This window comes from Toxotes jaculatrix, chromosome 5 (genome assembly GCF_017976425.1).
Source record: "Toxotes jaculatrix isolate fToxJac2 chromosome 5, fToxJac2.pri, whole genome shotgun sequence".
Classification (NCBI taxonomy): Eukaryota; Metazoa; Chordata; class Actinopteri; family Toxotidae; genus Toxotes; species Toxotes jaculatrix.
In genome coordinates, this window is record NC_054398.1 from 17,946,053 (window position 1) to 17,958,032 (window position 11,980).

Genomic DNA, 11,980 nt, shown 5'->3' on the forward strand with positions numbered 1-11,980 from the left:
CCTTTGTGCAGGCAGCGATCGGCAGCGAAAAGGCTTAAAGCAGAGCTAACAGCTGATGCTGCTGTCATGACGTCAGAGGCAGAAGATGCTCCTCCAGTTTCCAGGGAGGAGGGAGGAAGAGGGGGGGAGGGAGGGATGGAGGAGGATCCTGTATCCTGGTGATGCTGCCGCTCCACACGGTCTGCATCAGCGGCGGTTTTTGGCAGGGGCTTTTCATAGCTAACTAGAATTAGATTTCTATTCAGAATATTTATTCTATATTTTATTTGTATATTATTATTTTATTTTATTATTCTAAAATTATATTGTTTTTATTTTATATTATTGTTATTCTCTGCTGTTGTTATGTGTGATTGTGTATATTTTTGCCACTTTTATGTATATTAAGTATATTTATTTAATTTCTGATAACTTTAATTTCTGCACTCAGAGGGGTCTCGCCCAGGGAGTAATTCAATGTAGAACCACCACTGGTCTGCATCCTCATTAACACACGGCCTCACACGGCCTAAATAATGCATTTTCATACCGAGCTCGATGCTGTTTCTCCATCTGTACCGCAAAAATATGGCAAATAAATAAGGCACCCAGCTTTTTGACTTATCCAACACTTTATTTCAGTGGATATACTTATTAAACGTCTGCACATTAAATATAGAGAAAGAAATATAGAAATAGAAATATATTAAATTCTAATCTAATCCTCTGATGTGAGTGAATGATTCAAAATACTGCAGTTTTATGGATGTCACATTTTAACAGGGCAGGTCATGTCCTCAGTGTACTGTCTGGGAATTCAGGACTTTCAGCAACTCTGGTTACTTTTGAGGCAACAACATAAAACAATAAATCAGTGATTCACTGTTTCTCCACTAGAACTTTATTCACAGCAGTGTAGAGAAGGCTCTGAAACAGCACTTAGACCTTTATGTTGGGTAATAAAATTTAGGGCTGCAATTATTATTTTCATTATGGATTAAAGTGTCAATTATTTTCTCGATTAATCTATTAATTGCTTGGTCAATAAAATGGTGAAAATTACCCATGAGTCCAAACTAATGTCTTCTTGTTTTGTCTGACCAACACTACGAAACCCAAAGATATTCAATTTATTGTCATATAAAACAGAGAAAATGACTGAAATGATCAATCAGTAATCAAAATAATTGCCAGTACATTTTCTGTTGATCACCTAACTAATTGACTATTCCTTGCAGCTCTAATAAAAATTACCGAAATATTTGAAAGAATAAACTGTAAAAAAAAATGATGACATTTTTCTGACAGGGGAGCAGCGGGTGCACTATAGGGAGACATGACCTCAGTCTTTCTTAAATCCTTGCTACAGCCTTACATTTTAAATATGTGGTGTACGGTACATTGTTTATTAAAAGTGTTTACATATTTATATATACAGTAAAATGCTGCCTTAGGCCACTGGACTATGATTCAGTCATGTGGAACAAAAGGTCAAAGGCCATTTGTGTCAGATCCTGGTCAGAAAGCCCAGATGAAGACTACTCGGAACCTGCAGCAGCTCCAGAGCTTGTGAGGACGGGCAGAAAGGAAATGTGACCTGGAAACGATAATCTGTGTCCAGCATCAGCTGCGTGGACCCTTCACGATCTTGTAGTAATGACTGCAGACAAAAGCAGGACATGTTTATAAAAGTGCAAGTAAGGCTTGTTGCATTAAAATGTTAAAATTCACAGAAGATCTTACCTGAACTTTACGGACAAATGATGACGTCACCCTTTTCTCAAAATCGTCAATGGGTGTGTATGAATTCAAAATCTTGACAATCTATAAAGACAAAGACTTTTGTTCAAATTTATTGCCCTGCTAGAGTTTTTAATATGAAAATGCATAATGATATATCACTGAATAAAGTACCTGAACAGGGTTGAGTTCAGTGCATTTTTCAGTGATCTCCTTGGCATCATCATCTGTGGACTTGTTGACTTGCAGTAGCCAGGCGGCCTGAGACAACGGCCTCAAAGTGTCTATGGCATTAGAGCTTTGAAGTTCCTTCTCCTTCAGCCACTCCTCCAGGTAACTGATGTTGCACCTAGAGAAACAAAGGCACTATGAAACTGAACATTTTTTGCTTTTTAATTCATGTATCATAAAAGCAAGCACAGACCTGATTTGCATTCCCTTCCTGCAGGAACACATATCTTTGCGGAGCATGATATTGTTGAGGGTGACCGCACCCACAAGAAAGAACAGTTGTTTGACAGCCTGTTTGATGAGGCCCTGCTCCATGCCATGCTGGAGCATGGTGGAGTGGAAGACACTGAGCTGCTGAATGATGGAGGAGATGGTGTAGGTCTCTGAGTCCTCGTAGATGCTGTTGGATCGCTTCCTGAAGCCTGTCGGCTTCATGCTAGAAATTCCCTGTAAACTCTCGTGCTCCAACATACCGGGCACTGTTGGTAAAGACAGTAAAGAATTTTCGAACACTTATAAAGGTTAATCAATATCAAAATCTGCATGTGACAATAATGGACTGTGGAAAATACCAATCGCAGGAGTGAGGGTCTTCTCCATGACCGTGATAAACTGATGGTAGATGTGTATGGCCAAGTCGCTGAGAATCTGTCTGTGTTCTGACAAATCAAAATTCTGCAAGCAGTTCTTTTTCTGACGGGGAGTATTTTGTTTCAGGAATTCCTGTGTTGAAGAGAAAGTGAAAACAGAACAATGTCAAAATATGCCTGCCACTGTATATGACAGCCAAAACGACAGCCATAACAGTTCAACCAGGTTAGATCCATACCTCCTCCCCGCTGTACTGCTTCAGACAGTTGAGCAGCTGATACATGTTTGAGAGCCAGAAGGACAACAACTCAAAGTCCTTGTGGTGACTCTGAAACACAAAAGTGGCATGTGTGTTTTGTTTTCATTTATTTTCAGCAACTCAGTTATATATGTTTTTCTAATGTTATAGAGATGTGACATTTTGTTTTATTGATGCAACTTTCTTTTTTATCCTTCTTAGATAAACAACATATCAAGAGCAAACTAAACCGCTGACAAATTACTACATAATTTCAGATATGGTCATGAATAATAGCTTTTTTTTAATAATATTTACTCTTCATTTAGCAGATCTACAGTGCAGACAGGAGCTAATACACTCATCGCTAATTAACCTCACCATGATGACCTTTTTGACAGCACTGATGATTGCATTCATAAGAGACTTGAGTTTGGCTTCATCGTTCAGGTAGTCAGCATGGCGGACACACATGAAGAGGATGTAAGCTGGCAGGCCCGGGATCATGTTGACCACCACACCTTTGGGCTTCAGATCTGTGGGCAGATAGTGACATGTTTGATTATTAAATCTGTCTGTTGATTCCTGCTCAAACTCACACAGGTTCCAGCCTATGATAGCACTGGGAGAAAGGCAGACAAACTCACAAAATGAATGAGACCATGTCATAGAAACAGTACAGAGGAAGAATACCCAGAATGATGTTCTGAATGAGCCTGGGCTCGTCCTCTCTCTTGTACTCCAACATGCCCAGGTAATCTTTAGGAATAGCGGGCGCAGATGTTTGCTTGGCTGTGTGAGAAACAAGGAAGTGATAAATGTGGCAAAGTTAGATTTATTTGAGAATTCCCACTTACAACCCACAATGCTACCTTTCTGTGATGACTCAAGGCTCTTTATTTGATTCTGGAGTTTCTTTATTAATCTGTCTTTCTGGTCAAGCAGCTCTTCAAAGTCCTAGTAGAAAAGCAAAATAAATGTGTTATTGTTTTTCTTAAACAAGACATGCATTCTCCCACTTGTACTGTAGCCCTCAGCCTTTTATATCTACACATACCATGTTCTCAGCAGTTAACCGTGAAGTCTCCTGTCTGAGTTTGCTCTTGGCTTCACTCTCCATCAGCTGTTGTCTCTTCAAGTGATCATTCTCCTCTTTCAGCTCCTCCACTTGGCCTTGAAGCTCCCTCTTCACCTCCTCCAACTCCTCAGCTTTCTCCTCAAAGTGCCTGAAAATCAGCAAAAATCAGGCAGACTCAGAAATGACCATCCCATCTTTAATCAAGGAACAGACTCTAATCTAAGTATATTACCTTCGTTGTGAGCTCTCTTCTTTAATCTTCCTTTGAAGGATGTTGGTGATCTCCTCTGTTTTTTCTTTCAGATGACATGGGGGAAAAAATCAACAAGTAAAATGCTACTCTGAAAGAATATCCAAAAATTCTTGGACAAAAAAAATTCTCTGATCTACCTGCTAACTCTCTGTTCTGCTCGTCTACACGGACCTCCAGTTCTTGTTTTTGTCTCTGCAGCTCTGAAACCTGCAGTTTCAGCTCTGGTATAACCTGTGGATCACATCAAACAAGGGAAAATATAATCAGGCTACACACTGCACCTCATCTATCCTAAGAAAATAAATATGGAATCAATCAATCAATCATTAAATAACACACCGAGTTCTCACTGCTGAGCCTGGACACTTCTTGGCAAATATTCTCGTTGACATTACTTTTCTCCTGGAACAGGTTTTGCAGCTCACTGTTCTCATTTTGAAGGTGGTCCACTTTCAATTGCAAGCCCTGGAGTTGGGTCTCATATCTTTCCTTCTGCTCCCTCTTGTGGTTTTCCAGTATTCTGCAATCAAAATCAAACCATGAACAAACAAACAAACCGTGCTTAACAGGGTCAAGTCTATGTAGGTTTGTCACACAGATACAATATTTAATACAAGTGGTACGAAGTGGAAGGACTGTTATGGCTGACAGCAAAAATATACACCTTGTAGCTTTCTGCAGGCCTTCAAAGGCTGCCAGCAAATCTTCAATTTCATAAATCTTCTCAGAGTCATCTGGAGTTAGCCTTCAGAGGAACAATGTGTGAGATTACATGTCTAAATGAGATGTGGAATAACTTCATGAGAGAAAGGGAAACCCTAAAAAATGTGGATTACCCTAAAAGAACCTCCTCTTCAACAACACCACCAAGAAGTTGTCTGGTAATCTCGTTCATTTTTGCTGCAGAAAAATATTCAGGGATTATGAGCAAAATGTGATTTTCATTCGTGTACTAACACAAGGACGTATCATATTTCTAGAAAAGGTTCACAAAATATGGAAAACTCTATACCTCTTGCTTGTTCTGACTGTTGCTTCATCTTTCGGTCTATGTTATTCCTCTGATTTTGCAGGTTGTTCAGATCTCTGCGGAGCTCAGGAATGACCTTGACATGCTTGGTGAGCTGGATGACTTGTTCCTGCAGGTCAGAGGTCACCTGCCCTCCCTCCTCTATCTTTCTGTGCAGACTGACTCTCTCCTCTTTCAATCTCTTAATCTCCTCCTTCAGAGCTTCCACCTCCTTCTCATGGTCCTGTCTCTGGATCTCGGCGTTGTTCTCTGCAATCCTGCAAGCAAAGAATACTCTGATCAACAACCTGACTAATTGAGCAAGAGCTGAAATTTGCTTCAGTGGAAAGCAAAACTTCCTCAGTGCTGTTAAGGAGCTAGATTGCACATTTTCATGACTTACTTTCTAAGCCTTGCTTCATTTTCTTTCTCATCCATAAGATTCCTCTTTACATGATCAAAGCTCTCTGCAAGAGAGTAAAACCAGACATAACTATGGTGCAAATTACTACAAGAAGTATTATAATATAGGTAGCATAGCAAGGGTTCTCTAGTCCTATCACCTTTGGCCTCTGTGGTGGAAGCTTCAAACTTTTTCTCCATGTTCTGCTTTTCAAGGGTGAGAACCTCTATCTCCTTTTGAAGCTGTGCAATCATCTAGAGTGAGAATAACATATAGTTTTTAATATAGTTTAAAAAAAACATAATTTCAAAATAAAGGGCTCATAAAGTTTAGTTTGCCAGCAGACAAAAAGCTGCAAAGACTGACCAGAGAAGAATCTTCTTTCACTTTCTTCTCTCTTGCCTCGAAAGATGCCTTCTGACTGGTTGATTTTTCCAGCTGTGCTTCCACACCCTGAAGTCTGTCCACAGTTTGAGAGTGGGTGCTGGCCAAGCTGGTCAGTCTTTCTACCAGCCCACGGTTCTCTTTATTCTGCAAGGTTACACAAATTTTTAAACGTTATGTCTTCTATATAAAAGCCACAGTTAAAATAACTTTGGAAGCATCTTTACCTGCTCCTCAATCTTCTTTCTGAGCTGCTGCACTCTGTAGGAAAGCTGAACATTAAGCACCAGCCGACGCATGGTCTGAAATCGCCGCCGAACCAGCCATGCTCTGGCATACTTCTGAAGAACAAGGGCTTTGTGCTCTTCCATCATCTGGCAGGTAACGAAGAGATGGCAAGACATCAATCTCATGTGATGAGATTTTGTATTTTCATTACATTAAATGATACAAATGATTGATTAATGATCAGTTACCAACCGTCTTGTACCGTTTACGGGCCATCCATCCTCGTGTGAAGGCCTGGATGGTGACAGAGGCCAGAAGGACTACCTGGTAGATCTGTCTCATGCGGTAACCTCTCCAGTGTTTCTGGATCACCACAGCTGCCCAGCCCTGCTTCAGTGTTGCAGCACTCACTGTTTTACTGGAGGTTTACAAAGAAAACGGGTGTCTAAATGTCAAAATCCTAGTTGATACAGAAGGACAGAATAGAGGATGAAGACAACACTGTTTCTGAATGCTTCTAACCGGATTGTCCTCTTTCCACGTATGTACTCTTGGAGGATGATGGCTGCCTCTTTCATGCGCAGGTACTTCCTCCTCTGGCTCCATCCACGGACGTGTTTCTGAATGGTTACACAGGCTCCTCGAAGTCGGTCCAGACGCAGCTTCTCTAGATAGGCTACCTGACCAGCTCGAAAGAAGATCTTTGTCCGACCAAACTTGTACTGGTTGGGGTCCTAGAGACCAAGCACATACACAAACATGTAGTGTGCACTAATGCATGACAATGTTGTATTTAAAGGCAGAATTTAGAGAGGCAGCTAACCTGAATCAACCTCTGCAGCACATTCTTGCAGGTCTGTTTTTTGTCACTGAGGTCTGCCTCCTGATGTGACATTAGGATACTATATCGGCTGTAAAACTCAATGTATGTCCACCTGCAAACAAAAAGCATGTTAGCCACTGCAACACAGCCAGAAAGATACGTGAAAATTAATATTAGGCGAACGTAGAATCACGTGGTGGAGGATCACCTGGACGGATAGCTCTGTGCACTGATACGAATAGTTTCAAGGACTCCGCAGGCTCGCAGCTGTTGCACTACCCTCCTGGAGTCGTATCTGAAAATACGAGCAAACACTCACTTTAAACCAAAAATACAAACATGTGCAAATGGTTCAGTGAATCACTCAATCAAACAGAGTGAACCACGTCTGTAGTACTCACTCAAACGGGAGCTTTTCTTCGTTTGGCTTAATGCAGCGCACATAGTGTGGGGTGGTAGCGTTCAGTGTTTCCATCAGTAAGGAGAGGGAGCTGCGAAACTACATTTGACCACAAAGTTCATGAGAAAGAACAAAAACAAACTACAGACTCAAATGTATGCTGTACACACCAGCAAATATAGGATTGGGAGCTCCAATAATCTCCAGTGAGCAGTGACTGAGTAAACATTTTTACCTTATCTCCCACAGAGGTTCTCAGCTGTTTATTGGCTGGTTTCACCCCAGGCCTGGCAGGCCTCACTTTCACACCTCTACTGTTCACAGTGCTTTGCTCCTCCTCATGGAAAAAGTTGGCCAGAAAAGGAAACTGTTGCAATCAGGAGATATATGTTAAAATGAGAAAGGAAAAAAACACTGCTGCGTGGAACATCTTTTATAATAATACAGAAACCAAAATATTAAAAGCCTAAATAAAACAGGGTCTTTGATTACCTTACTGGCTCTCATAATGTCCACCAGTTCTTCATAGAGAGTGTCTCTGTTCTTTTCAAGAAAACCTCTGCTCTGATACTCCACCTGTTAAGGGAAAAAGACTGTCATAGTTTAAAAAAAGACACCTACAGTGGAATCCAAAGGCATTAATTGTTAATAACAGTATGAGTATTTTTTGTGCTCCATTCTGGAGGTAATGGGTCTGTAAGGGGCATCAGACTCCACCTTGTCTGCAAAGTGTTGTATCACAAAAGCCTCATTTGATAACCTGGGCTTCTCAAACAGAGGGTTGGCGTCTAGGTAGTTGTACAGCTTTTGCAGCCAGCTTTGGTCAGTGCCCTGAGGGAACTGTAAAGGGAAACATGCATCAAAAGAAAAATGAAAATACAGAACTGAAAAATAGAACTGTAGAAGTCCAAGTCATGTCTGTTCAATCTTACCAAACATTCCTCATCAAGCAAGTCAAGGATCCCCATCTTTGCTTCAATCAGGTCAATGACCGGCTGGTTGTCATAGAAATCTATCAGCGTCCATGGGATGTCCTCTTTCATGTACTCCTCTTGCTCCAGCTTGAACACATGCTGAAAATTTGGGACACAGCAGAAGAATCCTATGAGTTTGCAAAGATGTATGTGCGGTGCTTTGCAGTGATTTTGGTTGATCGTGTTGCATACCAAGTTAAACTGCTGTTGGAGCTTTTCGTTTGCATAGTTGATACAAAACTGTTCAAAGCTGTTGATGTCAAATGTTTCAAAGCTGAGGACACAGGACATCAGTTTCATGTCAAAAACGGTGTCAAAATAAATTTGAACATATCAAAAAGATGAAGAGATATGTGTTGTATCTGCATTACCCATAAATGTCCAGAACACCTATAAAAGCATGTTGCTTTCCTGGGACCTGCAGAGCTGTATTAATCCTGTTAATAATACAGTCAAACAGATGGGCATAGATTTGCTTGGCTAGGGCATCTCTGGCATTTACTGCCCGCTTCTTGGGCACCGGTTTCACCACCGTTTCAGCCACCAGAACGATCCTTCGATGGCACAGCCAACGCACCAGCCCCTCTGCGCTCACACCCAGCAGATCACAGAAAACCACCAGGTGTGGATCACTGGGCTGGAAGTTGTAAAAATAAAGTTTTGAATTTAACCTGGTTCATGCCTGAAGTTCCACAAAAAAAAGCAGTTTAAGGCTTTATGACTCACACTAACTGATGATTTGTCCTCTCCTGAGTTTCTGATCTCCACGTTCCCCAAATGCAGAATGGCTGCCAGAACTTTGAACACATCTGACTGAAAGTCCTCCTTCAACCCTGGAAAAGCACAGAGAGGAAGGTAAAGCTAATGTAATAGTCACAAGGTACAGCCTGACAGCTGAAGCACTTTTTACCCAGCAGTGAGAAGGTCCGTTGAGTCTCTTCCATGTCTTTCTTGTCATCCACACCGTCAATACTGATGTCGCCGCCCATGCAGGTATAACGGAAGTTATCTGCACTCACTACAGGTAAAATGAAAAAATAAACACAATAAATATGTGCACAACTGTGAGACGTAGCTTTGCTAAATCAAATTAAACATCACAGCAATAAAACAGTAAAAGCTCCGTCTCAAACATGCAGTATAAGCCCTGAGTACTGGAACTCACACAGTCTTAGGTTCTTGAACTCTGGCAGGTGAGCACAGGAACACATCTGGTAGAAAATGTGATAATTCCGCTCGTTGTCTGCCTGAAACAGAACAGAAAATCATCATTGTGGATCAGATAAAAGGAAAATAACACTCATCAACACCCTCATCTCATACACTACCTGAAAAACTACTCTGGATTTCTCCAAGAGGTAGGTCCTCATGTTCGCTCCGATGATCCGGTACCTCCTGTCGAAGCTGATCTCTGTGTACTTCCCAAATCGGCTGCTGTTGTCATTCCTGGTGGTCTTTGCATTTCCTATTGCCTGAGACAAAACCAAGCCCTTTTGTTCTCTTTTCGGATCATCAGAAAGATATTAATTATGGTAATTAAACAATGGGTTCATAAAAATGGAAGCCTATTAGTTTAATGTTTTCACAGTGATGAAACATCATCAGATTAGTGTTGCCCTCTGAGTATGGCTCCAGGTTCAGTAAAATCATACCTCCGTTATTGGATTGGATGCCAGGACTTTGTCTTCAACTCGAGTCTTGCTACCAGATTTGCTTACAACAGCAAAGTACCTCATAGCATATCGAGCGGACACTGTTTTACCAGCTCCAGATTCACCACTGACGATAATAGACTGGTTCTTGTGGTTTCTGAGAAAGAAAAAGGTGTAGTTTACTGTTTACTACACTGTATATTCTACTTTCAGACTTTAATGTCTGAGGTTTTATTTACCTGGCCATCTGCTTGTAAGCCTCTTCTGCCACTGCAAATATATGAGGGTCCATGTCTCCCATGTTCTGGCCTGAGTAGGCATGAATGATTGCATCTCCATATATAGGGAGCTGTTTGTAGGGATTTACAGCCACCAGTATAATACCTGAAAATGAGGAAACAACACAGGTTGAGCCAAAAGTACAAATCTCCGACAGCCTACAGCTCGGTGCTTGGATATTTTTTAGTAGGTAAAAGCGTGTTACAACTGTACCACAGTAAGTGTAGATGATTCTGGACTCCACAAATCGCACTTTGAGATTATGCAGGACGGCAGGTTCATGGAGGTAGCTGAGAGCAGTGAGGTCATTCTCTCCAACCAAGATGTCTGGGTTGCGAAGAGGAGGGAGTTGTGGCTTGGCTGGGTCAACAGGGTAGTAGTGCTCCTTTCACAGTGACAGGTTATGTAGAGTCAGGTCAGCTGTTGTTTCTCACCATCATAAACCCACTACAGTTGCATGTCATGGCTTTGTTAGTCACATTTTACTTACTGTGCCATCTTCAAGAAGCAGTTCGAGAACATTATCTCCAAAATGAAAATCTCTCATAATCTCGGCTGATTTCCACACATGTTCTGCATCTGGAACCCACACCCTGTTGTACTGAGGAAGATTTCACAGGGAAAAAGTTAACAAAAAATCAATACTTTCTAAAGAAATCATTAAAACGTTATTTAACACAGTATATGGAAGGAATCACCTATGTAAACACTAACTATGTAAACTGAGGACCTCATTTTCAAAGTTTGTATTAATTTGTTGTTGTTTGTTCATCTATATTATAACATTTGCATTTAAGAAGTTTAATATCAGTACTAGTTGACCATTTAGACTTTAAATTCCATTGGGCACAGCTTCCTCTACATCCATTCAACTTGTCTAAGCACTGACAAAGTTTCCATATGTCTCAGTAAGTAAGTCAGTATGGAAATATTATCTATACTGTAATAATGCAGGGTGCTTTTCTCTTACCTCGGTGTACAGTTCCAACAAAGCCATGTTTATGCATTATTCCTGAGACTTCCTTTCTCTCTGTATTTGTTGATCACCCGTTTTATCACTGTACTTTCCAGGTTACCAACGATTTTCCTCCCTGCCCCTCACAACTATGCCCGAACCACCAGTCAAGTCACACAAAATGCACAATCACTCTTCCGGTTGTAATTTTCAAAATAATAGTCCTTGAATAATTCGAAAATCTCTTTGAGAAACACTCATTTGTTCGATCTTTTTCTACATGCAATATTGCATAAATGCTATTAATGTTAGGTGCTTAACAAGTATTTTGCCCATTTCTCCAGTTAGTTAAATATGGGGTCAAGTCAACATTTCTTCGTTTGGGGATCACATAATCTGTAAATGGAAAAAAAACCCTGGAGCTTTTATTCTGAAAGCCCCATTCACTCATATTTCAGGTTTGTCTCGTGTCTTGCCGGATGGCTTGTCGCTCACCTGCTGCGGACTTTGGCTGGGTGACTCCGCCCTCCCGTCTTGTGACAGCGGCTCCACAGAGTGGGTGTGCTCGTTTGATCAAGGATTGTGACAACAAAAGAAACCGGATGCAGATCTCAGCCAGCTCACCGTCTGAGAACACATTTCAGCCAGTGCTTTACCACAAGTAAAGTAAAAATGATGTTTTGAAAAAGTAAATATTTCGCCACCTTTTGCCAACTTGGCCCACATTATCAGCTGACAAATGAAACTTGAAAAGTTTTAAAGT

The 11,980-nt window shown here is 41.0% G+C and overlaps 1 protein-coding gene across 2 annotated transcripts; it reads right to left on the bottom strand.

Annotated features, from left to right (window-relative positions):
- Positions 1-647: 647 nt before the first annotated feature.
- Positions 648-11,373, bottom strand: myo5c (myosin VC). 2 transcript variants are annotated; one of them, XM_041038010.1, is made up of 40 exons: positions 11,233-11,373; positions 10,753-10,863; positions 10,476-10,647; positions 10,223-10,367; positions 9,984-10,140; positions 9,660-9,803; positions 9,497-9,578; positions 9,242-9,349; positions 9,058-9,164; positions 8,703-8,968; positions 8,524-8,605; positions 8,290-8,430; positions 8,075-8,197; positions 7,850-7,933; positions 7,593-7,694; positions 7,359-7,456; positions 7,166-7,252; positions 6,958-7,069; positions 6,657-6,868; positions 6,387-6,552; positions 6,134-6,280; positions 5,889-6,053; positions 5,683-5,776; positions 5,523-5,586; positions 5,123-5,397; positions 4,947-5,010; positions 4,775-4,855; positions 4,450-4,630; positions 4,248-4,341; positions 4,090-4,153; positions 3,837-4,005; positions 3,652-3,736; positions 3,473-3,571; positions 3,161-3,315; positions 2,780-2,869; positions 2,523-2,673; positions 2,144-2,429; positions 1,894-2,068; positions 1,723-1,803; positions 648-1,639 (listed from the first exon to the last, which is right to left on the bottom strand). In XM_041038010.1, the coding sequence occupies exons 1-40, from the start codon at positions 11,257-11,259 to the stop codon at positions 1,487-1,489; spliced, it is 5,199 nt and encodes a 1,732-aa protein (XP_040893944.1). In that variant the 5' UTR covers positions 11,260-11,373; the 3' UTR covers positions 648-1,486. The 2 variants fall into 2 exon arrangements, with proteins under 2 accessions (XP_040893944.1, XP_040893943.1); XM_041038009.1 differs by having other exon boundaries at positions 7,593-7,724.
- Positions 11,374-11,980: the final 607 nt, after the last annotated feature.

Coding starts and splice junctions, on each gene's coding strand:
- myo5c (XM_041038009.1), bottom strand. CDS start 11,259: ATGGCTTTGTTGGAACTGTACACCGAG. Junction 7,934..8,074: donor TACAACACTTTGCAGACAAG/GTGGAGTCTGAT, acceptor TTCCCTTAACAG/GTGGAGTATCAGAGCAGAGG. Junction 5,398..5,522: donor AATGAAGCAAGGCTTAGAAA/GTAAGTCATGAA, acceptor CTTTGCTTGCAG/GATTGCAGAGAACAACGCCG.